This window comes from Ceratotherium simum, chromosome 11 (genome assembly GCF_057802395.1).
Source record: "Ceratotherium simum simum isolate JZ-2026a chromosome 11, ASM5780239v1, whole genome shotgun sequence".
Classification (NCBI taxonomy): Eukaryota; Metazoa; Chordata; class Mammalia; order Perissodactyla; family Rhinocerotidae; genus Ceratotherium; species Ceratotherium simum.
The window spans coordinates 24,108,000-24,135,236 of NC_141910.1; the positions used below are offsets into that span (position 1 = coordinate 24,108,000).

The 27,237-nt window shown below is 37.3% G+C and overlaps 2 protein-coding genes across 6 annotated transcripts in view; one reads left to right on the forward strand and one right to left on the reverse strand.

Annotated features, from left to right (window-relative positions):
• PUS10 (pseudouridine synthase 10) overlaps positions 1–16,800 on the forward strand; it is a 67,075-nt gene extending 50,275 nt beyond the window's left edge. For 3 of the 4 annotated variants that reach the window (XM_087436711.1, XM_004435655.3, XM_087436712.1), the window contains exons 12-17: positions 3,597–3,653; positions 4,518–4,594; positions 4,688–4,743; positions 5,802–5,919; positions 9,652–9,794; positions 12,441–12,752. In XM_087436711.1, coding sequence (XP_087292837.1) covers positions 3,597–3,653; positions 4,518–4,594; positions 4,688–4,743; positions 5,802–5,919; positions 9,652–9,794; positions 12,441–12,612 — 623 coding nt within the window. In that variant the 3' untranslated portion in view covers positions 12,613–12,752. Of the gene's footprint in view, positions 1–3,596; positions 3,654–4,517; positions 4,595–4,687; positions 4,744–5,801; positions 5,920–9,651; positions 9,795–12,440; positions 12,753–14,828 lie in introns of those variants that run through there. The other variant, XM_087436713.1, reaches the window with a different exon arrangement.
• A 604-nt stretch (positions 16,801–17,404) lies between these two features.
• REL (REL proto-oncogene, NF-kB subunit) overlaps positions 17,405–27,237 on the reverse strand; it is a 41,924-nt gene continuing 32,091 nt past the window's right edge. For both annotated transcript variants that reach the window (XM_087436710.1, XM_004435656.3), the window contains exon 10: positions 17,405–27,171. In XM_087436710.1, the coding sequence (XP_087292836.1) occupies positions 26,375–27,171 (797 nt within the window). In that variant the 3' untranslated portion in view covers positions 17,405–26,374. The remainder of the gene's footprint in view (positions 27,172–27,237) is intronic.

Genomic DNA, 27,237 nt, shown 5'->3' on the forward strand with positions numbered 1-27,237 from the left:
GTGTTTAGCATCTGTAATGATGTGCTAAGGAAATTTATTGAGAGGTGCTTGAGAAAAAGCTGACCTATGGCCTCTGTGCTAACTGGCTTCTTGTCAGGGGGTAAAACCTTGTTCAAAATGCCTGATTAATGACATCATTTTACTAATCCTCTGCTTCTCAGGTATATTACTTGTTATTTCTATGGTTCACATCTGACAACTCTGGGAAGATGGTTCTGACTGTTGTACCTCTACATTTTACCGCTCTATGAAAATAAATCAGTATTGCATGAAGCAGCCTCGCTACTTATGTAAAGCTTCCTTCCCCTACGTGGGAGATACAAACTTGTTTCTCAGTCACTTCAAACTGGCGCGTCATATTATCTACTTGCTAATTCCCTAGTTAATGAGTAATAAACTTTGATACACTCTCAAAATCGATGTGTCTAAGAAATTTTCCCCTAAAACTCGTCAATGACTAGCTACAGGATAAAGTCCAAACTACTTAACTGGATATTCTGAGGCCTTCCTCATCTTGCCTCTGCCCATCTTTCAGACCCATTGTCTGTCTGCCCTTGGGTATGAGGGCCACTGTAGACTAGCTTATAGTTCCTGATCGTTCACCTTTCCTTTGAGTAGAAGGCTCAAAGAACTCACAGGATCAAGGGGATAAAGTAAGGCATGATGTGAGCTTAGAAAACTCAACTAAATTTTAAACACGTATTTCCTAATACTTAAGCCTGTGGCTCCTTTTCTGTTTTTGTCAACTATTATTCATGTTTACACATGAATAAAGTTTTGAAATTTGCTCCCAAAAGTATTTCTCAATGTAGGGTCAAGTTTGAGACATTTTTTCTAAAAGATATAATAAATATCCTTTCCCCTCAGTCTGGCTTTAATGTTTCTCTGGACTTCTCAAGAGCCTAGCTTTCAAAAAAAAAAAAAAAAAAAAAAAGGAGACTAACTGTCTGCACCTCTTTGTTGTTGATAGGCTGGAACTGTGGGAAGTTTTATGGGCTAATTTATGAATTTGAGATTTCTGGTCTGATTTAGCAATTGCCAGTAGACCTATCTCTTTGTGTCCTGTTCCTTCCCTCCTCCCCCATCAGTTGCAGGTTGTGGCTCAGTTACTGTGTATCCCCCGGTTCCCTGACATTATGGCTGGTTCGGAGATGGAGGTGGGCAAAGGCAAACCACAGCCCCAAGGAGTCAGTATCTTTCAGCTTCCTAGATGCCATTTTGAACTCTCCATTTAGCTATCCATCCCTAGTTAGCACTACTCTTGAGTATTGACTCTGACTGGAAGCTACTGATGTTGCTTGTGGGTTTATTAGCAACTTAACAATGGAGTGTAAACATCGAATGGAGGATTCTTTGGGACTTAATGGTCCACAGAATCCTACTTTCTGCCTGGCCTACATTCTCCACCTGGAGAAGAGTCTGACCTTGTGCCCCTCATGGCTTGGCCATGTCCTCAGGTGTTAACGCGGCACAGGTTACCCAGAGTTCTGAGCCTAACTAACAGCTTGATTCTAGGCCTACCTTGGATATCTAGCCCTTACCTAACCAGCCCTGGGTTGCTCCTTTCTGTGAGACCCACAGCTTTGGGCCTGTGGAGAAGAGAGGAGGCCACCTCACACTGGCAGAGTGTGACAGACAACAGCTTGGAGCCTATCTTTCCAACAAGTGTTGGCCTTGTCTTGCTAAAGGGATTTCTTAAAGGTGAAAGAAGGCTAAACATCCTAGAAAGGAGGGCTAATCTTTAGTGTAGTTTTCATAGGACTTTTCAAGCCTTTTGGCCTTCCTTTTTCTAAAATCTACATGGGACCTTTGCATATAGAATGTTTCCTGGGAGAAAAATGGCGATCAAAATGGTATACTCCCTCCTTCCCTTCCACCTTTCTCATCTGTTCTTCCCCACAATCTTGTTCTTCCTCATCTTGTGCTCTCCAAAGTAGCTGGACTATTGAAGAATAAGTACAAACCTCATAGCTCATATTGCAGTTGTGCTCCTAGTGCAGGAATGTTCCTGTACTTTTTTTGTCCTAGCCCTACCCACTATATTATAGTCCATATTCCTCCACAAACAGTAAGCTCTGTGAGGATAAGGACTATGTCCATCTTGTTTGCTTTTGGCTCCCTTGCATCTAGCACAGTGCCTTGTACATACACCCTGTACGTATTTGTTCCTGAATGAATAAATCAGGGTTGAGCCCGAGTTCTAGCCTTCAACCTCTACATTCAGAGACCTTAAACTTTACCACTCTAATGACTGACCAGGGTTCCCAAAACATCCCAGCCTTTCCCATCCCTGGTCCAAGAAGACCGGTCTTGCTTGTCCCTGGGGGCACAAGTCTGAGCTCTCCTGGCTGTCTTTGTGGTGGTGCAGTATAGACAGTGGTCAAGAGACTCTGGAGCCAGACTGCCTGGCTCAAATCCTGACCCTACCGGTTACCAATGATGTGATCTTAAACAAGTTACTTATCCTGTCTCTGTCCCACCTTCCTTATAAATAAAATGGGGACAATGATAGTACCTACCTCATAGTATTAACATAGATGAAGCATTTAGAATAATGCCTGCTCATGGTAATGTTTGCTGGTGATGATGGTGCAATCATTGGTCAGTTCTGTATCTAAGAAAGTTGTCATATAATCCCTCTCCATCCCCCCCCTTTTTTATTTATTTTTATTTATTTTTTTAATAATAATACACTTTTAATTATTTATTTATTTATTTTCCCCCAAAGCCCCAGTAGATAGCTGCATGTCATAGCTGCACATCCCTCCAGCCACTGTATGTGGGAAGCGGCCCCAGCATGGCCGGAGCAGCGGCGCGTCAGTGCGGCCCGGGTTCGGGCCGCCAGCAGCGGAGCGCGCGCACTCAACCACTAAGCCACGGGGCCGGCCCCCCCCCTTTTTGTTTAACCATTTTCCCATTCCAACATTTGCAGCTTTTAGTCTGTGATGACCCATCTATCTTAGAATGTACTAGTTTTGTCGTGGTCCCAGCTTAGGTTTGCTTATGCAAAGAATTTGCTTTTAGAGTCAAAATTTTTTTCCCTTCTCTTCCTTCATAGAATTTAATTCTCAAATAAATGTTTTTGCTTTGTTTTGTTTTAGGGAAAAGAAAAAAGAAGATAGATTTTTCACCATAAGCTTGTGGTCAGGGTGGTGGTGGGGCCTTCCTCCAAACAGTGCTCTGCCTTTGGCCTTCCCATGGGGTGGAGGTGTGGGATGATAGTTAAGGTCTGGCTTTGATATCAGAAACACCTACCTCTGCCATTTAATTGTGTGGCCTTACAAAAAGTACTTAACCTTTCAGAAACTTGGTGTTCTTTTATTTAATATCTACCTCATAAAGTTATAAGAAGGATTAAATGAAATAATGTATGCAAAATTTTTAGTTCAGCACCTGACATATAATAAGTGCTCAATAAATGGTATTTATTATCATTGCTATTTTTAGAGAGATTGGGATTAGAGGTGGAATGATGACTATCTCTTGGGATTATCCTGTAGATTGTTCAAGACAAATTGGGTTTCTACCAAAGGGTGGGAATGAGAGTCTTAGGGCTATTATGTCTCTGATTTTTTTTCTTTATCTGCTTTCCAAAGGTTTTAATTTTTCATCCTCTGGAAGAGAAGATGTAGATGTGAGAACATTAGGAAATGGTAAGATTGAAACAGCTCACTTGACTAGAACTAACTTTCAGATTATCGCCCTTTTCAGACAGCAGGTTTACTGTAGTCACTTAGTCAAAACTAAAGTGGGCAGAAGATCTCAGAGCTTCTCCAAGTGAGGAAGCTTTGTGGATTATGGAGCTACCTTTATAAATTATACGATTGTGTTTTAACAGGAATCATTTCTTCAGAGGCCATCTTTATTGCATACCTGTAGGTTATAAGGGACTTTTATGTGCATTAACAAGGAAGTGCCTTATTTTGTCCGAAAGGTTGATTATTAATTGTTCCACTTAATGACATTCCAGTAGTACTACCAGTACAGTTTTCAAAATGCACATCTTCATTTAAAAAGTGATTCTGCTTGCTTAGCCTTTATTTCTCTCATTTTACATTGTTGCATTACAAGAAAGATGATGAGAGTTAATCCTGAGCTATTTGAGATTTATAGTCCCTTCCTCTCATGGAATCACAGTTTTTCCGTTTCACTAATGGATTAGGCTAGGAGGATGGATTGCAACTTGGTATACCTGGGCATTGTTGCATGTGATGTTACGTTAGTGTAACCAGATCAATTACCAGTTGTTTGGATTTTATTTTGTAATTAACACAGGCTTGTTCATGTACCTTGGGAAAGCAGTCATTTTCACATATTGCCTATACTGGGGTGTAGCAGCCCCCCAAAAGCCCCTTGATTGTTTTCACACATTCCCTCCCCCAGATGTAGTCATGTCACTAAACTTTCAGTCCTCTAGAGCTCAACTCGTTTTTTCACACCTCCTAACCCTCTTGCATTAGCCCAAATGTTAACTCCATCAACACGTTTCTGTTTCATGACGGGGTGTGTGCTGCCAGGAAGGCCCTTTGCAATTGAGCTGGTGAATCCTCATAGAGTACATTTCACTTCACAAGAAATTAAGGAACTTCAGCAGGTAAACCACTTCATGACATGGAAATCGTCACGTTTCTGCAACTCTGTAGCTGAACTAGAGTTGCTAATTGTTTTTCTTTTTCTACTACTACAGAAAATTAATAACTCATCTAACAAAATCCAAGTCCGTGACTTGCAGCTTGTCACAAGGTAAGGGTAGACTCACTGGAGATGATTTGAAAAGGGAACTTTTGGTTGTAGATCATATATCTGATAAGGGAATTGTATCCAGAATATATAAAGAACTCTTACAACTCAATAATAAGAAAACAACCCAATTAAAAATGGGGAAATGAAAAAAAAATGAAGAAATGATTAAATGGACATTTCTCTGAGGATATATGAATAACCAATAAATACATGAAAAAATGCTCAAATCATTAGTCATTAGGGAAATGCAAATCAAAACCACAATGAGATCCCACTTCACACTCACTAGAATGGCTATAATTAAAAAGATGGAAAATAACAAGTGTTGGCCAGGATGTGGAGAAATTAGTACCCTCATACGTTGCTGCTGGGATTATAAGTGCAGCCACTTTGGAAAACAATTTGGCAGGTTCTCAAAAGGTTAAACATAGAGTCACTGTATCACTCAGGAGTTCCACCTCTAGATATACGCCCAAGAGAAATGAAAATGTACATCCATACAAAGACTTCTACATGCATGTTCATAATAGCATTATTCATAATAGCAAAAAAGTAGAAACAACTCAAATGTCCACGGATAAACAAAATGTAGTATACCCATACAATAGAATGTTACTCAGTAATAAAAAGGAATGAAGTACTGATACATGCTGCAACATGGATGAACCTTGAAACATTATGAAGTGAAAGAAGCCAGACACCAAACACCAGATATTGTATGATTCCATTTTATGTGAAATGTTCGGAGTAGGGAAATCTATAGAGACAGAAAGTCGATTAGTGGTTGCCAAGGGCTGGGGGAAATAGCGAATGGGAAGTGACTGAGAATAGGTATGGAGTTTTTTTTTGGGGGGGTGATGAAAGTATTCTAAAATTAAATTGTGATAGCTGCACAACTCTACATAAACATATTAAAAATCACTGAATTGTACAGTTAAAAAAACGGGAATTGTATGTAAATTATACCTTAATAAAGCTGTTTTTAAAGAAAGGGAATTTTGGGGCAAGGCTTGTGTTTCATATATTCAGACAAACTTTCTTTTATTACTTTTGTTTAGAGAGGCAATAGGACACATGAAAGAAGGTGAAGAAGAAAAGACCAAGACCTATAGTGCCTTAATATGGACAAATGAAGCAATACAGAAGAAAGACGTTGAATTCCTAAATGACATAAAGGTAGTTAAGTGCTCTAATTCTTTTTATTTTATTTTCCTACTGCCTGTAAAAGAGTCCTTTGTCTTCTAGTTTATTACCTGCAAATCATAGAGCATGAGCTTTGGGGCCTGTGAGACCTGGTTTCAAATTCCAGCTTTACCATGTACTAGTTGAATGATTGGGCAATTCCTCTAACCCATCTGAGAGGCAGTGTTGCTAGTTACTAAGAACCTGACTCTAAGGACAGATTGCCTGGGTGCAAATCCTGGATCTGCATTTCTTAGTTGTGTGACTGTGGACAAATTTGTTAGCCTCTTTATGCTTTAATTTCTTCATTTCTAAAGTTTGTTAGAAGAATTAAATGAGTTTAGTCACATGAAGCACTTAGAACAGTATCTGGCACATAGAAAATACTCAGCAATGCTATTATTATATTTGGCCATCTGTAAAAAGGAAATATAAAATAGAATTTATCTAATAGAATTGATGCTCAGATTAAGTACATAAATAAAATATATTATAAATAAACAAAACAGGATAATATATGTAGAGCACAAATATTTTGGCATATGCTAGGTTTTCCTTCACGTGAGCATGTCACTGTAGAGGATCTGCCTGTTCATTTGCATATTTCTTCCCACCTGCCCCCACCTCTTCCTGTAAAGATAATTTACTTTCAAATGCAAAGAATGAGCATAAATGGGCACGAAGATATATATAGTTATCACAACATTGTTTAAATGGGCAATATTTTGTAATAATCTAGATGACCTACTAGAGGGGCCTGGTTTAATCTTATGGTTTATTTGTGTGATGGACTATTACTAGCCAGCTGTTAGAAATTATGTGGTAGATGAATATTTATTGACAAAGGAAAATGTTCCTGATAAATGCTAATGGGAAAAAAACAAGTTCTAAGAGTATATAGAGGATTGTTACATTGTGATTTAAACATACACACACATACATATGACTATGTAGAAAACAAATTGTATGGTAAAAAATACCATAAATAGGATTTATACTTATGAAAAATACAAACACCCAGTAGAGAAAAATGGACAAAGGATATGAACAGGCAGCTGAAAAAAGAGCAACTCCAAATGGCCAAGAATCATTTGAAAAGATGTTCCACCTCCAGATTGAAGTAACAATGAGACATCACTTTATTCCCCTCAAACTAATAACACCTGTTGGTTAGAGTGGAGGCGTAGGCTAGTTGCATACATTGTCAATAGAACTGTAAAATGTTTCAGCCTTTTTGGAAAACAGTGTGGCAATGACTAAAATTAAAAATACACTGGTCTTCTACCTAGCACTTCCGCTGCTGGCAATCTGTCCTGTAGAAATAAAACTCCAGTGCATAAGAATTTGTGCACAAGGATGTTTATTGACTTTGTTCAAAGTGGCAAAGTCAACGACAACAACAAAACTGGAAAAAAAGTGAATATCCTTCAATAAGGAAATGGTAGAATAAGTTGGAATATTACATAGCTGTTAAAAAAACTAAAACAGCATGTGATCCCATTTATGTTATTGTATGTAAATATGCCTAAAAATGTTGGAAAAAAAGATAGAGTTAGGTCTACATCTATGACTTGTAGGAACACCCATGACATTATGAGAAAAAAAGTGAAGTGCAGAATAATGTTTATAGTATGAGTGTTTTAGTGAAAACATACAAGTCATTCACCTGCTTAGAGAAGGTCATCTATAAAATGAGGGGATGGACTAGATCATTCCCAGTGGGCCCTCCAGTTCTCAGGTTCTGTGATTCTATATCTAAGGCCCTTTGGCTTTGACTCCATTATCTATACTATAGATAGATATCTTTTTGATTGCAAAACAAATTTCTAAAGCTCTATTCCTTCACATGTGTACAAGTCATTCAGAATGCTGTGGGGAAAATAAACTCATTTAAAGAATAGATTCACAGTTTGGGGGGAGCCATAGAGCTAATTCAGAAATAATGCTGAAAGATGATTTTTATAGGTACAGACTGAGTATTGAAAGAGTCTATTTTAATTGTCCACAGTCCAAGTGGACTCATGAGGCTAGGTGACCTCTAATAATTTTTTTAAGTGTTAGGGTTAAAACAGTTTTCAAATATTCCTGTTGGCATAAAAAATATAAAAACTGAGTTACTGCCCTATTATGAGAAAAAGTCACTTCAGATTTACTACTTGTCTCCTCTTTTTTAAGGGCAACCTACTTCTAAGGGAAAAAAATCATTTGTGTGTGTTTAGATGTGTTTCTGAAAATTCAGCAGTATGGGAATGGCAGAGGGCAACGTGAGAGTAAATGAAGTGGTTTCCTTTTGTCTGCTAAGAACAAGGAGGCCAAAAAAGACACATGAGTGATCCAAGTGTTATGTTGGAAGCAGTGGTGGGGCTAGTAGCTCAGTTGGTGCTTCCATTGACTAGCTCATGGGTCAGAGTCCTGGGAGTGACTGGAGGTAAAGGAAACAGGAGAAGAGCACTCCTCAGTCACTCATTTAAGGGCCACCTGTTTCTGTACTCTATAGTGGAGGCCATATCTTTACAGATTCCTTAATAGTTCAGCCTTATCCTTTTTATGGTCTTTTTGGCCAGAGAAATGTCAACCTTGTGGAGACAGCTTATCTCATCAGAACAAAGTGCTTCTAAAATCAATGACAGAATCATAAAACCTATGATTTAGGAAGGACCATTGACTCACTGCTCTGATAAAAGCAGTCACACCATTTCAACTGTAGTCTTTGTCAGAACTTGCTCTTTCTTTGTTAGTGGAGAACTTGATAGAGGGAAGCCCAGACAGAAACCTCTCCTTAGCATGGCTTCGGGCGCTCACTAATCATGTAAATTAGGAAGGAGTTGTTCCAACAAGAAGTTGCAGAGGATTCAGAGTTCTTAGGAACCTACATTTCTGGTTATGCCCAATATCTATTTTTAAAAGTTGGAATTAGTTGGCCTTCTACAATATTAACCTCTATTTCTTATTTTACATCTTGTGACATAAAAGGAAATCTCTAATTGTGCGAAAAACAAGCCTGTGTCCCTAAAAAATCTGAACTGTAAAAAGTCATGCAGTATTATTATTGTCAAGTAACTTGAACTGGGCTAACAAATATTGAGAGGGCCTGGTTTATTGTACAAACTTATTTGTAATTATTATATTGAAACACTACCCTAAACATTGATATAACTGTTAATTTTCCAGATATATCCTTTCGTATAACCAAATAAATAACCCTGTAAATAAGTGTATGTTTGTCCCTGAAACATGCACACTATCCATACACATAAGTGATGCTGATGTCCTGCCTTCTACAAAGAGTCATTTCTCATCTCAGCCAGAAATCCCCACTGTTGGGTCACTCTCTTGGGTTAGGAAAAAAAAGGTAAGAACATGTCTTCTAGAAGAACTCCGGTAAAGTAAAGGGCAGGATAGAACGCCAGAGTCCTAATCAGTTTGTTAAATATTAGAGCAAAAGAGAGCTTGGGGATCATTTACTTCAAAGCCTTTTTTTATGGCATACTGGGGCCCAGAAAATGAGTAATCATGGACTAGGTTATGAGAAGTCTCACAGAGTTTGAACCTTAGGTGATACAATTTATTATAGTTTTAGTTAGTTTCTACCCTGACACGGATAGACGGGGTCCTCTAAAGAAAACATCTGTGGTGAGCCATTGTTGACAAAGGAGGTGTTAAGATAGATAGGCTTCACTGGGCAGTAAAGCTGACTCCATGGTTCTATATCATATCCTCCTCTAGGACTTAAAGATCGACCAGAAAACACCTCTACGAGTCCTTCACCGGAGACCCCTGGCTGTGAGAACTCGCATCATTCACTCCATGGAGACGAGCTATGTGGATGAGCACCATTTCCGCCTCTATCTGAAGACTCAAGCTGGAACGTATCCTTTCACCTTCTGCATAGCAATAATCTAACCTGAACCCTATTGGAAGAGTTCATGCTGCCCTAGAAAATAGTTCAACTTGATCTAGGGGGGTAGGGGAATGATTAGGTTGGAGAAGAATCCATTTTTGTTGTTTTTTTTTTTTTAAGATTTTATTTTTATTTTTATTTATTTTTTCCCCCCCAAAGCCCCAGTAGACAGTTGCGTGTCATAGCTGCACATCCTTCCAGCCGCTGCATGCGGGACGCGGCCTCAGCATGGCCAGAGAAGCAGTGCGTCGGTGCGAGCCCGGGATCCGAACCCGGGTCGCCAGCAGTGGAGCGCGCTCACTTAACCACTAAGCCACGGGGCCGGCCCATTTTTGTTGTTGTTGTTGATGTTTGGGGTGTTTTTTCCCATTAAATTTGTGTTTTTCAAAATGATATTTTAAACCATGAGGCAGCAGCCAGTTCAACGAGAATTTTAAAGTATTTACAGTGTCTCACACAATGCTGAGCACATAGTAGGTACTCAGGAAACTCTTTTAATTGATTCATTTGCCATCTTTACACATTTGGCCAGTCACATATTCATGACCAATTTGGGTCCTTTCAGCATTTCGAGCATTTGTCCCAGATGATGAAACACTGAGAGTAGATGGGAGTGGCCCTACTTTACATATTGATCTTCACTTTATTTGGCCACTGGCCCAGAACAAGAGACTAGTCCAAGGCTGATCACTTGTTCATAACCTACCCTGCCTTGTGTGGTTTTTATCATGTCTGAGTTGCTGGTTAAAATACATCACAGAGCTGCCGTAGTCTTAGCTTTAGTTTACTTTTCAAAGGCTCCTAGTTTTTGTTTATTTGTTTCTTGGTTTTATATTATTTTGTGATCTAATAGCATGAAGTGATAAAATGCCTTCTAACTAGTATAAAACTAATGATATATTATGGATGTAAGGAAAAAAATGTCAAGTTTTATTCTCACCATATTGCTATAATTAGTCTGCCTCTCCTTCCTCACCAACCTCCTCTCCCCCTCTTCCTCCCCTACCTCACCCCAGAAGTGACTGGGATTTACCCAGCTGAAACAGGTATAGGTTAAAATTTACTCCTAAAATCTCCTAAATTTTTGCAGTTTGGATCAAGGGATGATCTAGTTAGACTGCAGTGGGCAGATCTTTGTATCTTTGTTGTTTGGAGCACATATGCCTATTGTATATGAAATGTAAATGGATTTTCAAAGAAATCACAGATTAAAAAAAAAAATTCTTAACCTAATCCCAGCTTTAGTTTTGGTGTGCTAGGGGAAAATGCAGTGGTTTTTTGTAGAAGCTAATGTCTTTTCAATCTCATTAAAATATTTGTAGAACCAGCCTTGTACATGTACTTAAGGCATTAGCCAAGAAAGACTATTTGCTAAGGCTTAGATACCATGTGGTTATACACAGTAGTATATGAATTTTTCACATATATTGCTCAGTACACTGAACTACTTCATTTGACTTACACCTTGTCTCTCTGGCTATGAATAAGAACCATTCTGGACCTTTTGACTGGTTATTCTGGGGCTTTTTGGTCATCTCCCTTCATTATAGCTATTCAGAAATAGCATTCTTTAAAGAAAGTGAGAGAAAAAGAATGACAATTGTTGAGTAATTATGAGTTTAGCAAAGAAGACAGTTACTAATTACATGTCTTATACTTGAGCCAAACATTTAGTGAAAGTAGAGTGAATAAATATCAGCACATTATGGTGTTAATTTTTTATTTATCATCTGAAAATAAACTTATTTTTCCTAGTCAAGGTACATTAAAAATTTATACTAAGTGCTGGTTTGTAGAACACAACATAATGCTGAATGAGTTTTTACTGAATGCTGGTGAAAACATATTTTCAGAGAAATATTGTCAAGGCTGTAGTAGAGTTCTATGTAAGGAATGTTAACATAATCTTATTAATAACTAATTCTAGGATTAGTCATTGACTTCAAAGTCTGAAGACCTGTGAAGGAAATACAAAGTTGCCCCTTTAAAAAAAAAAAAGAATTAACTTAGTTCTCTTGCTAACCATGTTAGCAAACAACTAGAACTTAGGTTCTTTGATAATCTTATTGAAGAGCCTTCATCAAGACTAAATTAATATTCTCATTGTCCCTCCCATCCTACTGCCATTGTGTCACCAGGTCATGTTACAAGGAAAGCCATCATTGAGGTCACTCTGTGTGTGACCCAGTGGAAACCTACTATCTGGCAGATGTCAGGGGCTGTTATTGAAAAATGGGACCAGAAAGATGACAAAATGGAAGTTGTGGCAAAAAAAAAAAAGGTGAGGTTTTTTTTTAGCCTTGAACTACAGCTAATTTTAAAGATCCATACCCAAACCCTGGCACCTAGAGATGAGCTAAAGAAAAAAGAAAGTCATGACTCTTGGTAAATTTAATGTAAACACAGGTCCCAGGTCCTGATGTTGGCTGCCAGGCTGGTAGGAACCAGTTTGCCATAGCTTATTTTCTAGGACACATCACAAGTCACAGCTGAGAAATAACTTCTCTTTTGTAACATTTCTGCTTTTGTTTGTCATTTCCCTTTCACCTATCAAATCTCACCAAACAATTGGTACTGCATGGCTATCTTTATTTGTTCCTTAAACAAACCCCAGCTACATTAAAGAGTTTGTACACGGAGACTTTGGGAGAACCAAGCCAAACATTGGCTCTCTGATGAATGTGACTGCAGACATTCTTGAGCTGGATGTTGAGGTAAACTATTTTGTTGGGGAAATGCCCATTTACACACTGAATTCAGCCAAGGTTATGCTTTTTTGGCATTAAGCCAAATAGTACTACTTACCTTAATAGGTATTTGAAAATGGTCAAAATCTCACAGAAGCATTATATTGCAGGGAAGGAAGATCTTCAGAATTTTTATTTCTTTAAAAAAAAATACAAGGTCTCATTTATGATCCTTGAAAATATATAGGGAATTTATTAACTGTGCTTTACATATGGCATGAGATCTAAACCCTTAAACCAAGCAAGGAAATGAAGTTGTAAGTGTCCTTCATATGTCCTATGGACTTCAGAGAGTTCATTCCCATTCCTATCTTGTTTTATAAAGAATTTAAGGCAGCCTACTCAGAAACATATATTCAGGACAGGGGTAGAAAATGGGATGAGCCAACGGTAATTAATAAAAGCAGTTCTATAAGGGACCCCTATGATGTAAACCAAATTCTCTGCTTTTATAGTCTGAATTGAAACAAGGTTAAATTCTTAAGTAATTAGAAAAATGGATAGAATGGATCTTTCAGGCAATTCTCCATAAATATTTTCCTCATTTGAGCATCAGTAAGTGTTGAGTCACAAGTTGTGCTCCTTGACGAATATCTGATTAGGAACAGAGTCCCTCCTCCCCCACCCGCAACAACAAAAATTTAGGAAAGGCTAGCATTTTGCACTTGGGAATAATATCAGTTATAAAAAGAAGTGGTTATAGTTACCCAGTGTGAAAACAGCTATGATAATCAAATGATCGCTGGAGCATTATGACCTTACCAGCAATTCTCTTGAGTGCTTTCAGATTAGATCTTACACGGCTCCTGCAGTACAGCCAGTTGATAGCACCTTCAAGGTTGCAAGGAGCCTCCTCAGTGAGACTATCATTTTGAGGAAGACAACCTGTTAACGAAAATCCCAACTGCATTCATCTTTGACCTTAATTCTTGGAATAGCTTAGGAGTGTCAAGGATCCACAAGCCAGTGTTTCTCAGCCCGCATTGTCCATTAGAGTCGCCTGTGGAGCTTTCTGAACCCCAGCCCTCAACACACACAAGATTGTGATCGATAACATTTAGTTTTCAGGCTTGAAAAACCACCCATTAGCTTATATATGGGTGTCTGGTATACAGCTATATTCTGAAACAGAACCAAAATATTTTCTTGGGATTTGTAAAAGACACATACACACACCCCCACACACACCCCCCCGGCAAGTTATTTGGGCTTTTCTAATAAAATTTTTCTGAATCTAGTATGTGAAGTGACTCATAGATTAATTTAAAAATCATTTGTAGGGGCCGGCCCTGTGGCGTAGCGGTTAAGTGTTCGTGCTCCGCTGCTGGCGGCCCGAGTTCAGATCCCGGGCGCGCACCAACGCACCGCTTGTCAGGCTGTGCTGTGGCGGCGTCCCACATAAAGTGGAGGAAGATGGGCATGGATGTTAGCCCAAGGCTGATCTTCCTCACACACACAAAAAAACCATTTTTAGTAAATCATTTCAGGTTTTAAACTTTTAAGTCTCAAAAAACAACACAGGTACAGTAGATTAAAAAAAACTTTCTCCTAAATTCGGCCCTCTAGGGTAGTTAAGACAAGATGTGATTTCATATTCTAACTTGATTGTTTATGTGGAGACAAAATAGTCTGCTATTATAATTTCATTATGACTTGAAGATCAAAGTTTTTTCTAGAAGAAACCAGGGTAAGTAGAGGTTGATAAATTCAATTTTGAAAGAAACAAAAATTCTGCTTAAGGGATAGGCAAAGATCCTTAACCCTTTTCTAGTTCCAGGTGATCTTTCATATTCATTTCTTTCACATTTAGTTGCTAACTTACAAGCAAGGCTATAAGTTTATAAACTACTTGAATATTTGGTAAGTGCAAGATGGGAAAATGAAAATGATCAGAGTAATAAAAGTTGCTGAAACTTCTGAGGGAAAGTTGGTGTTGCCACCTGAATTGGTTTGCTACTTTACCCATAAATAACATTTAAAAAATTTAAATGTACTCTAGTCTCCTATCAGTCAAAAGACACAGTTAATAAGTGGCTGAGTAGCCAAATACTCAATAAATTCAGGAACAGGCCTTGGGCCCAAGAACCCCAAGTCCTAGAATGGATTTTAGTGTTAAATTGTGGTATTCAATGGCTCTTTTCTTCAAATGCACTTTCTTCTGTTGCACTGTATTAAAACTATGAAATGTATACAGCATTACCAGCAAATACTTACTAGAACAGTAATGTTTTAATGACTTGTTTCCCTCCTTCTAGTCTGTAGATGTTGACTGGCCCCCTGCTCTGGATGACTAGCTTTCAAATTTGGAAACAAAGAGTAGAGTTTTCCTGGCATGATGTGGACACCCATTCAGCAAACACTGTAAAATGGCTGTTTACTCACCATAACGGTGTCGAAGAAACCATTTGGATCATGTTGATCTATATATTTTTTAATCTGTTGTAACATCTCAAGATCTATGTATGTGTTAAATTGTTCTAAGGATGTCTTATGATTTTTCTCATTCCCTCCCCGACCCCCACAAGCCAAACTGTGAATAATGAAACCGTTCTCTTAATTCTTTCATTTAGAGAGGTACACAAACAGGATACATTCTTTGATAATCTGAGAAGCTGTAATTTCTTTCAGCAAAATTTCCTTTCATAAGAGACATACCGCCTTTAAAATTATGTTCTGAATTTTTAAAAGGATGTTGATACAAGTTATATCTAAATTTATGCAGCATAGTATCCTATAAAATTCTAAGATATCAAATGCAAATCTGACATCATTAGTATTTTTCCCAGTAAGCTTCAAGCAAGCTATTTCCAACAGAAGTACTTTTGGTGTGATTTGTCACAAATCTTAATGACTTCAAGTTACTATTTTGACAATCTAAAATTGTCAATACATTTCCTGGGAGGGAAAGTGAAACCTTAGGAATTGAGGTAAGAGACTTTCATAAATCTTTTAAATAAGAGGACACAAGTGCCTTTAATAACTTGATTCCCAGGGATAAGATTTTGAAAAGTTGAGATTGCTAAACAAAGGTAAGCTGATATTATTCCGGAGTGCTTCAATATATTATCCAATTTTAAACATCTTCATCAGGTAGATATTATCATCTCCACTTTATAAATATGAAAACCAAAGAATAGAATTTAAATGAATTATCTAAAATTGTTAGTCACTTCCATACCTAAGACTAGAACTGAAGTTCCCTGGTCTCTAGGGTCCTTTCTAATAATATTATTGGGCACCTACGGTGTGAAGGAGGCACCGGAGGATGTCATTTAAATGCACATAAGGGCCGGCCCCGTGGCTTAGCGGTTAAGTGCGAGAGCTCCGATACTGGCAGCCCGGGTTCGGATCCCGGACGCGCACCGATGCATCGCTTCTCTGGCCATGCTGAGGCAGTGTCCCACACACAGCAATTAGAAGGATGTGCAACTATGACATGCAACTATCTACTGTGGCTTTGGGGGGAAAGAAAACCAAAAAGCAGGAGGATTGGCAATAGATGTTAGCTCAGAGCCAGTCTTCCTCAGCATAAAAGAGGAGGATTAGCACGGGTGTTAGCTCAGGGCTGATCTTCCTCACACACACAAAAATATAAATAAAATAAAATAAATGCACATAACCATGAAAACTGACTTTTGGAATTTACATACCAAATCAAGGAGTTTACCAAAATATAGCCCAAGTATATTTCATCTCATATGATTACCATTTGTTCATCAGTGAATCATCAGTTGGTACTATGAAGAAGAAAATCATTAAACAGGCAAAACCTAAAGAAAACGGATGGGTCATTACAAGTTTCGGACACAAGACTCATTACAATTCAGTTTTAAGTGTAATTTACATCACCCTGATTCAACTGAGCTTATTTTAGAACACATGTGACTTGGATAGTATTGGATTACTCAGTTTCCCATCTCTACATTAAACGTAGTTCATAGATATTAAGATGTATTAGTCACTGCAGAAATCAGGAAAATGACATGAAGTTTCATATGTGAATAATAGCAAATAATTTTTTGACTATTTTCAATACCAGAAAATGAGAAAGGGATAATAGAAATAAACTTTTGATAAAAAAGGTAAGAACCTGTGCATGAATGTTTCTCAGTTTCTGGGGAAATTTTGCTACAAAAGAGATTTATATAATTTGGGAGATAGTCTTTTGCATGTTTCTTTTTGGCTCAGGGTTGAATTCAGTGGATTTGCAAAATGGAAGAATTAAGAACCTCCTTATATAGCAAACTTAAATTAGAAAACTTCTATTTCTTAAATTTCTATTCCTGAGATTATACAAAATTTCAAGCAGAGAGTAAACATTAGCTGTAAATACTTTACTTATTCCAAATATTCATATAGTTATGAGATAAAGGTTGTTAAAAATTAATGTAGGTCTTTGTTTTTTATGCAGAACTGGGAACATTAAGTAATGAGAGTACTATAGTTTCACTTTTGTCTATATAAAAATATTTTTAAATTAGTTTTGTGATCTCCTCTTATAGATTTGTTTAAATTAAAAGTCTTTTAAATAACACTTAAGAGAAAGGGCCCTTGGTACTTCTTAGTATCTCTCTGTCCCAAATATAGTCTGTAGGTTAGCTTAGGAAAAATGTCAACTCTGAATACCTGGAAAAGTAAACACAGATAAACAAATAAACTTGGTAAAATGAAAATTTTCCCAGGTAAGATAACTGGTTACATTTGCAAATTATGTGAAATAAATTTAGAAGTTAAAGTTCCATTTCCAAAGAGAAAAACATCTTACTTAGGCAGATCTTTTGGAGCTTCATTCTTTGATTTTTAAGTCCACATAAAAAAATGAACTTTGATGTAAGACTTTTAAAAATAGTACCCTTTTTTATTGAAAGTATTACTTTTATGATCCTATTTTTAATTTAATTTTTTCATTTTAAAATAATTTCGAACTTACAGGAAAGTTGCAAGAAAAGTACAAAGAACTTTTTTCCCTGCACTATTGCGCCAACAATGCCCCATCACCCCAAATACATTAGTGTGTAGTTTCTACAAACAAGGACATTCTTCTACTTCACCACAATGTAACTATCAAAATCAGGAAATTAACACTGATACTACTATTATCTAATCCAAAGACCCCACTCAAGTTTCACCAGTTATCCCAACAATGTCCTTCACAGTCAAGGGATCACATTTTGCATTTAGTCGTTATGTCTCTAGTTTCCACCAATCAAACAGTTCATCTTTCCTTGACTTGCATTACTTTAACATTTTTGAAGATTTCAGGCCAGTTATTTTGTAGATGGCTCCTCAGTTTGGGTTTGCCTGATGTTTCCTTATTATTAGATTCAGGTTGTACATTTCTGGCAAGAATACCACAGAAGAGATTTTTATCTTGTATCTTATCAGGTGTCACAATTTTGATTTGTGCAGTACTGATGATTGGGCTTTGATCAGTTAATGAAGGTAGTGTCTGCCAAGTTTCTCCACTTTTACTTTTTTGTCTCTTAGAGAAACTATCAAACTTTAACTCACTTGTTTTAGCATTCATTGAAGATTTTCATCTGACTCAATTATTACAGTCAAATACTGATTTTCTAATTCCATCATTCCTTTTACATTTATAGGTTGGCATTCCACTGAAAAGTAGAACTTTCCCTTCTTGTGGATTCGTGGCTTTCTATTTTCTTCAATGGGTTATAATTTGTTACTAACATTTATTTTGATTTTTAAGTGTTCATTTGGCCAGTGCGTGCCCCTTCAGGCTAGCTCCTGTGTCCTTTTGACAGGTCCCCATCATTCTTGGAGCATGTTCCCACTTTTCTAATACAAAAAGACACTCAGGACCATCTTGTATTTCATCTGCACCAGTCCTGGAATGGGCCATTTCTCTAGGAAGAACTGGTTCCTTTTAGTGGAGAATGATATTTAGAAACCCAAGATCTGAGCAGTAGGTGTGCTCATTGCTATTGTGGCACTGCTGCTCCCAAGTTCTCTCATGGCACGTGCGAGGACACACATGCACACAGACACACACAATTACATCTATGTATTTCTTTATCTACATATATTGAAAACTATGAGTTTATACCAGTACTTCCAATTCCAACCTTATTCTAGTTTTCTCCCTTTCTATATTTGTAATTCCTTTCCTCTAACAGTGAGAAAACTGGCTCACATTAGCCTTAATATATTTACTTAATAGATCAGTCCCCTTCATAAATAACCAATCTCCTATTGCTGCATCCTTATTCCAGATCACCGAGATGCCCCTCCTCCCTACTATCCTCACATGTTCTCCTCAGTTCCACACTGTAATCCCACAATGGGCCACTACCTTCACCCCCTGTGGCAATACCTACTACTTGTACACCTTGCTCAAAATAAGCGAATAACTTTTGTCCTGAATTATTCAGGAAGGGAGACAGGCTGGAAATAAGTCAGGAAGGTAGAAAATGAAAATCTTTTAGAAAGACATTTCAGTGCTCTACAAAATTTATTTACATTTCAAAGGACCTTTACATATGCAAGTATATTCAGCTATAGTATTCCATAAAAATGCCTAATGTTTCTAAGCAAACATCTTCCTTTCCCTATAAGGAAGATGCTATAAATATGAAGAAAACCTCATTGATATTCTTAAATAGCAACAAAATTTTAGTAAGAGTTTTAGAATTTTTTCCATTTATTATATTACCAAGAAAAAAAATCACTGTATACAAAGATATTACAAAGGTAATAAAATATTATGTACAATAAAAGGCATTTTGACATTTTAAAAATGATTGCATGTTGACGTCACACTTAGCAATTAAATAACTGAATGGTACCTGAGAACTTTTAAAAATTACTGTCTTCAGTCCTTCCAAATTCATTATAGTATTAAGAAGCATATGAAAATACTTAAAACAGTAAAAAAAAAATAGGATAGTGCCATTCTGCAGGGATCTGGATTCATCATAGTCAGTGGTATTTTTAAGTGTGTTCTTTTAAAACAGAAGTCATCTCTGAAGGGTTCATCTGGTCTGAACAGTGCATTTAAGAAGGTCCATTACCCAAAATCTTCATTGTTTTCTCCTTTCCGTCTCATCTTAAAGCTACCTGAACTGTGCACCAGTGACCAACATTTTCAGCTAATTACTCAATAAAACCAAGTGTGTCACCAATGAAGTCTCCTGAGATTGAATTCCACAAATGAATCCCAAAATACTCCAATTTTATCTATTTCTCACTATATTTTATGCAAAGCTATAATGTTTTGATTAAATAAGTTTAGAAGAAAAATAGGCAAGATCAAGTTTGATACTTTTACCAAAACTTTTATTTACCTACTGCTATCCCAGAAAACTCGATTTGTTGAAGCACCATTTTGTACTAATTATTGTGTATTACTGTTCACACATAGGTGTTGAATGAATTTTTTTGTAATTCTTTAAATTTTTGAAATTTTGAAAGTCCAATAGTAAACTGAAGTTGTGGAAACAAGTGATAAGAATATCAGAGTATGATAAATTCTACCCCCTTTAAATAGATAATTATTAGCATGTGATATTTTTTCCTAAAGCCATAGACATTTAGAATAAATAGAAAAATGTTTAGAAAAAGTAATTGTTTAAAAATTATATCCATATTTTTTTTATTAATGAGGGTAGTAGTGGGGACATGACGGGGTTTTTTTCTTTGTTTGGTCTACGCTTTTGAAAAAAAGTTACACACATGATTACTTTTGAGATTTCATCTCATCTACTCATGTTACCCACTCCTGGACTGATAACATTAAATAGCATGGAATTTTCTATCATATGTGATGCAAAAAGCATCCTAATTTTACGCCTTTCATACCCAACCTCTGAGAAGAAAACAGATGGGAAATCTTTCAGCGGCAACTTCATTAGCCATAAGGAGACTCCCTTTTAGGAAGACAGTCATACTAATCCCAACTCATAGTCAACTTTGGCAAAGAAATTAAGAGTCGCAGAATTTCAGAATTGGAAGTCATTAATTGCCCTTATCTTTGCTATACAATCAGAAATGATTCTGGAAAGAATAAGGTCAAATGACGGTCCTTCAGATGTGGGAACAGCTGGCCACTCTCAAGACAAAACCATCTCAGGGATCTTAAAGAATCTAATCCATAGTGATTTTTCTCACTTTGCTATGTATTAGACAACTGGAAGGAATGTTTGGATTAGAGATTAATCAAGGCCACAGGATATATACAGACGCTGGTTTATTAACAATATTAGATTAGCACTATACAATTTACAGTGTTTGTATGCATTATTTTATTTAATATAAGGTAGGCTGGGTAATATCTGCATTTTATATCTGAAGAGATACGCCCACAGAAGGTGTGATTTGCTAATTACATAACTTTTAAGTGGCAGAGCTTAAGATTCAAACCCAGATGTTCTGACTAAAAACTCCCTATTCATTCCATTTCTCCATGCTCTTTAACACCACATGGTAATTTCTCTAATCTCTCAATAAATCAATTTAAGATATAAGAAATTATTTGGTGTTACTAGGCAGCCTGGGTCATCAATTCCAAGTCTTTCTTAACATGGACAGGATAATTAGTTTTTCTGAAGCATTAGGTTAAAACCCAGCTGTTTCTGTTCACTAAGGTTTTGAGTAGAGAAGCCCAGTTACCAATTTAAAAGGCCATTAAGATAGTAAGTTCTGATGACAGAAATCAGAATAGTGGTTTTGAGGAGTAGGTAGCTTGGCAAGGGGCATGAAGGAAACCTCTGGGATGGTAGAAATGATTATTTACATATATAAAAATTTATCAAGCTGTACACTTCAAATTAGTCCACTTTTTGCACTTTAACTGTGTGTTATCCCTCAAAAGAAAAAGACTGACATCTTAGCAAGAGTTTTGTCTCATTCACCTCTGTATCATTTCCAGCACCTAACATGGTGCTTTGCACAAGACACTCAAAAATGTGATATGTGATTGATTACATGAATACTTGAGTGTCCGTGCAAGGGTAAGGTGCCAAGGAAATGCACGGAGGGAGAACTGAGGTTAAACCTGCCCCATATAGTAGAGAGAAGAAGCAAGGTCAGAGATATGAAACAATCCTAGTAAACTGTAAAATTTCTACCTAATACAGTTGACACTACGAGAGGCAGAGGGTAAAGTATTTCACAAGCTTGATAATCTTGGCATCACTGCTTTTCCTGCCAAGTACCTTTCCCTTTAAAAACCATATCCTTGTCCACATTTTTATAATCACTCCTACGTCAATTTCACCCTTCCCTCTCTAATAACAGTTACCATTTATTCAGCACCAACTATGCCAGGGATTGTGCTAAGTGATGGAGCCCCAAAGATGAATGAGACAAACCTTAAATGACTATACTTCAGTGAGAGGAGTTCTGTGATAGGGGCATGTACACAGTTGCACCTCAACTAGGGCAGCAGGACCAAGCTTCACAGAGGAGAAGCCCAGTCTTAAAGGCTACGTGTAGTCGTTGTAGAAGAGCAGAGGCAGACTGGACAACATGGAAAAGGCATGGAGTCCCGGCGACCTGAGAGAGAAAGTTTTTTCAAGGAATGCTATGTACTAGGGTATAAGGGGGAATGGGGTATTATTTTTAACTAGAGTATATGGAAAAGATTCTTGTTGGGGGAAAAAGAATGAAGGCCTATACTAAGAAATCAGCAGGAATGAAAGAGGAACAAATGCAAGAGATTTTTAGGAGGCAGACTCAAAAGGACTTGGTGACTAAGTATGAGTGTGAGCAAGAAAAAGAATAAATATGATTTTGAGGTTCCTATTAAGTATCTTGGGTGGCAGGGTAAATGGTAATGCCATTAATCAAATGAGAGAATGCAAAAGGAGGAGCCAGTTTATAAAGGATTCCGGTTACATGAGAAAGCTGAAGCTGTGGGCACTGATGAGGTCACCCAGGGGAAAAAATAGCACCAAGTGAGGGCTGAGGTTGAGACTCTGGGAAAAAATCAACTTCAGAGAGGACTCTTGTCTACTACAGAAACCTCGAAGGGGTATCCAAGGAGGGAGGGGTCAATAGGGTAGAAGGTTATGGACAGGTCAAGCAGGGTGAGGACTGATTAAAAGACACTAGATTTCACAAGGGTGTTTCTGGTCACTTTCCCAGAATATCATAAGAAAATAACAAGAGGTAAAGAGAGAGACTGATAGGTTAAAGAATGGCTGGGAAGTGAGGAAATGGAGACCAAAAACATTTTATAAGTCTGGAGGTGAAGGGAAGAAACATGAGGGTGGCAGTAAAGATTTTTTCCTTTCTTTTTAGGCTAGAGAAGACATTTCCCATATTTATAGAAAGAAAAGAAGCACTAAATGGTGATGTGCAGATACAAAAACAGCATAGGAGAGAAAGGAGGAGGGATCCAGTGTACAAGTAGAGAAAGGAAGAAGGTCACCTCTTCCTCAGAAACGAAGAGTGAGGTGTTATAAGAACAGGTGAAAGTGTAAATACATTTAGAGATAGAAAAGCAGGTTGCCAAACTCTTTTTAAATGATAAAATAATTTCTATAATCAGTAAATAGCACCTGAAAAATGAAAAATCCATTGGAAATACTCTCAACACAGATGTAGCAGTACCCTTAATTTGGCTTACATAGAAAAAAACTGCATTAACAAGTCAATTGCCTATTTAATAATTAAAAAAAAAAATCCATTTACTGTATTCTAACAGTCAATGTTTAAGCTGATCAGTGCTAATCCTGGGTTCATATTTTGAACAGGAAAGAAATTATGCCTTCAGGTTTTTCTTTCTCCCTGGTAAGTTCTTCTAAAGTATGTTGTGTGCTTATGATTTTGAAAATTATATAACAGAAATCTTTCCTTTTGAAATCATAATTTCTGAGAAATATTAATGATACTTAGGTGTCTTTAATCTTTTTCTTTTGTTTCCTAAACTATCCTGACCCCAAGTCTTACTTTGCTCTCCTTCTCATTTCCCAGTATCATCCAACTCAGAATTTTTATTTATATGACATTCACACATCTGTTTTGACCGAATTAACTAGTTTTAATTGTGCCAGTAAATTTACGGTTTGGTTGGATGCTAACGTAAGTGAAATGACACACTGTTTCTAGCTAGGAATATGTTCACCATTTATGGTAGATTCTAGTTGTAAGATAAACTAGGTCCTTAATAAGTTAGTTACTTAGCATCATGACAATTCCATCACAATTAAGATTACTGCCCAAATTCTACCATCTTTTGCCACTGGGATTACTTTGCTTTCAAACAATTTGGATTACCATTATTAATCCTCAACCTGAATGTACATGGTTCCAATATAAACCCAATGTTACATTAAACAGAACTATAAAAATCATAAACATCTAACAAAGCTATTCTTTCTGTCAAAAAACAAAGTTCTATTAGGCGTACTTTGACCATTCAATAAATATTAACTGAGTGCTTAACATGAGGCAGACACTGTTCTACAAAGTGGGGATTCAACAAACAAAACACAAAAATTTCTGCTGTCATGAAGCTTATATTCCAGTATAGGAAAACAAACAATAAACAAATAAATGCTGAGTAAAGTCAGATCACGATAAGTGCTATGGACAAATATAAAGGAGGGCAGACATGGAGTGCTGATATATATATATAGCCAAGGAAGGCCTTGATCAGGCTAACAGTTGAGTGAGACTGAAGGAGTGAGCTATGCTTATAGCCGAGAGAAAAACATTCAAGGCAGAGAGAACACCAAGTACCAAGGGTCTGAAACTGTAGCACTCTAGGTGTTTTTGAAGGGAAGCCCTGAGGCCACAGTTCCTGGAGCTGAATGAGGAGGGGAAAGTGACAGTAGATGAGGTAGCAGAGGGAATGTGGGCCTGCTAATTTTGAGGACTTTGGACTTTACTCTGCGTGAGATGGAGAACCACTGGATGGTTTTGAGCAGATGAATGATACGATTTGACTTGTTTTAAAAATAATCACTCTGGCTACTTTAGGGAGAAGAGATTGTAGGGGCACAAGGATATAAAGAGGGTTTTTGGAGGCTACAGGTTCAGTCTAGGCAAGAGATGATGGTGGCTTGGAACAGGATGATAATGGTAGAGGTCAAAAGAGGTGGTCAGCTTTGGATATATTTTGAAGGTAGGGCCTACTGCATTTGCTGATGGATTGGATATGGGAGATAAAAGAAAGAAAAGAACCAAGGATGATCTACAGTTTTGGGCCTGAGCAACTAGAAGCATGGCATTGCCATTTACTGAGTTGGGGAAGACTCGATGAGAAACAAGTTTGGGAGGGAAGATCAAGAACTCAGTTTTGGATATGTTGAATTTAAGCTTTAATTAGATCTTTAGGTAGAGATGGCAAATAAGCAGTTTTACACACATGTGTAAGCTCCAAGTCTAGAGTTCAGGGGACAGGTCTAAGCTAGGGGTAAAATTTGGGAGTTGACAGAGTGAAATTGGATGAGATCACAGTGCGTGAGGACACATAAGAAAGAGGAGAGGTCCGAGGAAACTTCTTCCCCTTAAAAACATGGGTGTAAAGCTAAAATCATATGTAATTTTAAAGGTATGGATTTAAATGGTCCAGAATGTAGAGAACCTCCCATACCCTGAAAGCTCACTTCAACTGCCTACTGTCCAACTTAGCATTTTGAAGAAATCTTAATTTACATAGATAGCCGGCCCTCCCTATTTGGGCGTTTCTGCATCTGGATAGGAGGGCCAACTGTATTCATTGTACTACACCACATTATATAAGGGAATTGAGAATCCACATATTTTGGTATCTGCTGGAGTTACTGGGACCAAACTCCCAAGGATACTGAGGGATGACTGTAAATCTAAGAAACTCCAAGAAGCCTCAGAAAACCCCTTAGGGGTCACCTTGGCCCATAGGCCTCAAAAACAATAAGGAATTTATTTTTCCAATGGCATAGCCATTACAGGTTTTACCTTCAATTTGCTTAAAAGCAAATATCTAATTCATTTAACTAAGAATACATTAATACATTATAAAAGAAGTATAAAAAGGTATATCTGGAAAAACTAGAGCCTTGCTCTAAGGCTCTCCTCAGTCTGTTGTGGGGAAATGTAGCGGGACTCTCAAGACAGAATTCCCACTGTAAACAATATCAGGTCACATGTTTCAAAAGAAGAAACAGTAAAGTCCTTTTAAATTTCTATTTTGGAATTTTCCTTTTATGATAAATTTCCAATCTTGTATTCTACGTACCTGAAGTTTTTTTTTTTTTTTTAATGGAAAAATTGATTTTATTCAATATTTAATGTGTCACAGATTCATTATACACTTCTTATGGTCAAATAATGATTTAACCTAAAATCATTATTTTATTTACTATATTTATTGCTGAAATATTTACTGGTTTAAATAAACCTTCAGTGTATGTAGGATTCCACAGGCCATCATAGCCTAGAAGTTCAGTCTGTGTGGATTTCTCTACTCTTGAAGCAAAAGTCTTCTGTAAATGCTGGACTTTGTCCAGCTCTTCCTGAAGTTGGGAAGTGAGTTCATCTCTCTTTCAGCTGCAGCTTCAGCACTGTGCATCTTTCATTATATCCTGATAAATTCTCTGCCAGCTGAAGGAGGTGCTCTAAACCGCCAGTAGAGGAATCCCCTACATACGCAAGGTTTTATACTGCTTTCTCATAAATAAGTTTTTGGACTATCATTCCTTAAAAACAAAACCAAAAGAAAAAAAAAAAATCTAAACCTGTGTTATACTCTCTGTCAGAGAAATAGAAAATGCTCATCAATATATGTTACATCAAAATGGTTGCAAACATTCAAAAGATTTAAATCTTGAATCACCATTACATCAGCATTTAAATCTTACAAGTTAACTTGAAAAAATTCAAATCCAAATGAGTCGCTCAATTGCTCATTCTGCATAGTGCCAATAACTGAATACTGACTACTTTGAACAAAACTATGACTGTTTGGATTAGTATCGTTTGATGGTCCTGACTCATTTATCATACTGTTATCCGCACAGTTGAAGTCAGATCCCTCAAATGCCTCTGACTGTGAAACAAAAGCAGTACTACTGGAACTCGTGCCTGCTGACATACTGGAAGAGGACATCTGATGGAGCTGTCTCAAGTCTCTTGGGTCTAACACTGAATTACATGAGGGGTTTTCAAGATTCATGCTCATAAGTCTCGGATTATCAGTCTCCCTCATGCTGTCATTACTGGGCGTTATCATATTCACAGGGCAATTAGGCAACATGTTGGCATCAGAAATACCATATAAGTCAGCTGGTGACATGGATGATGCTTCCATTCTGCCTATGTCATTAGTATTGTTGTAAATGCAAGCATTAGAAGCATTCAAATCACTCACAACAGGTATGTCCAGGAATGGTGGGATACCTTGTGAATTAGAAGAAAGTGTCCCTGTTGAATAACTACTCAGTGGATTTGCATTGACTGAGTGTGAGGTGGAGTGGGCCACTGATGACCAGCTTGAAGAAGGCTGAGGTACCATTGAGGGTATGGCTGCAGCATGATGTGACAATGCACTTGAGATGGACACAGACGAGGAATAGTAGGATTCTGCTTGACTTGAAACTCCTGAGGTCCTGGGCATTTCTGTCAAAACGGCACCATGAGAAAACAAGTTTGATTCTGTGGGGGGAAAAAACGTATTTTTACAAAACTGAAATGAACAAAATTATAAAGAGCATCATTTCT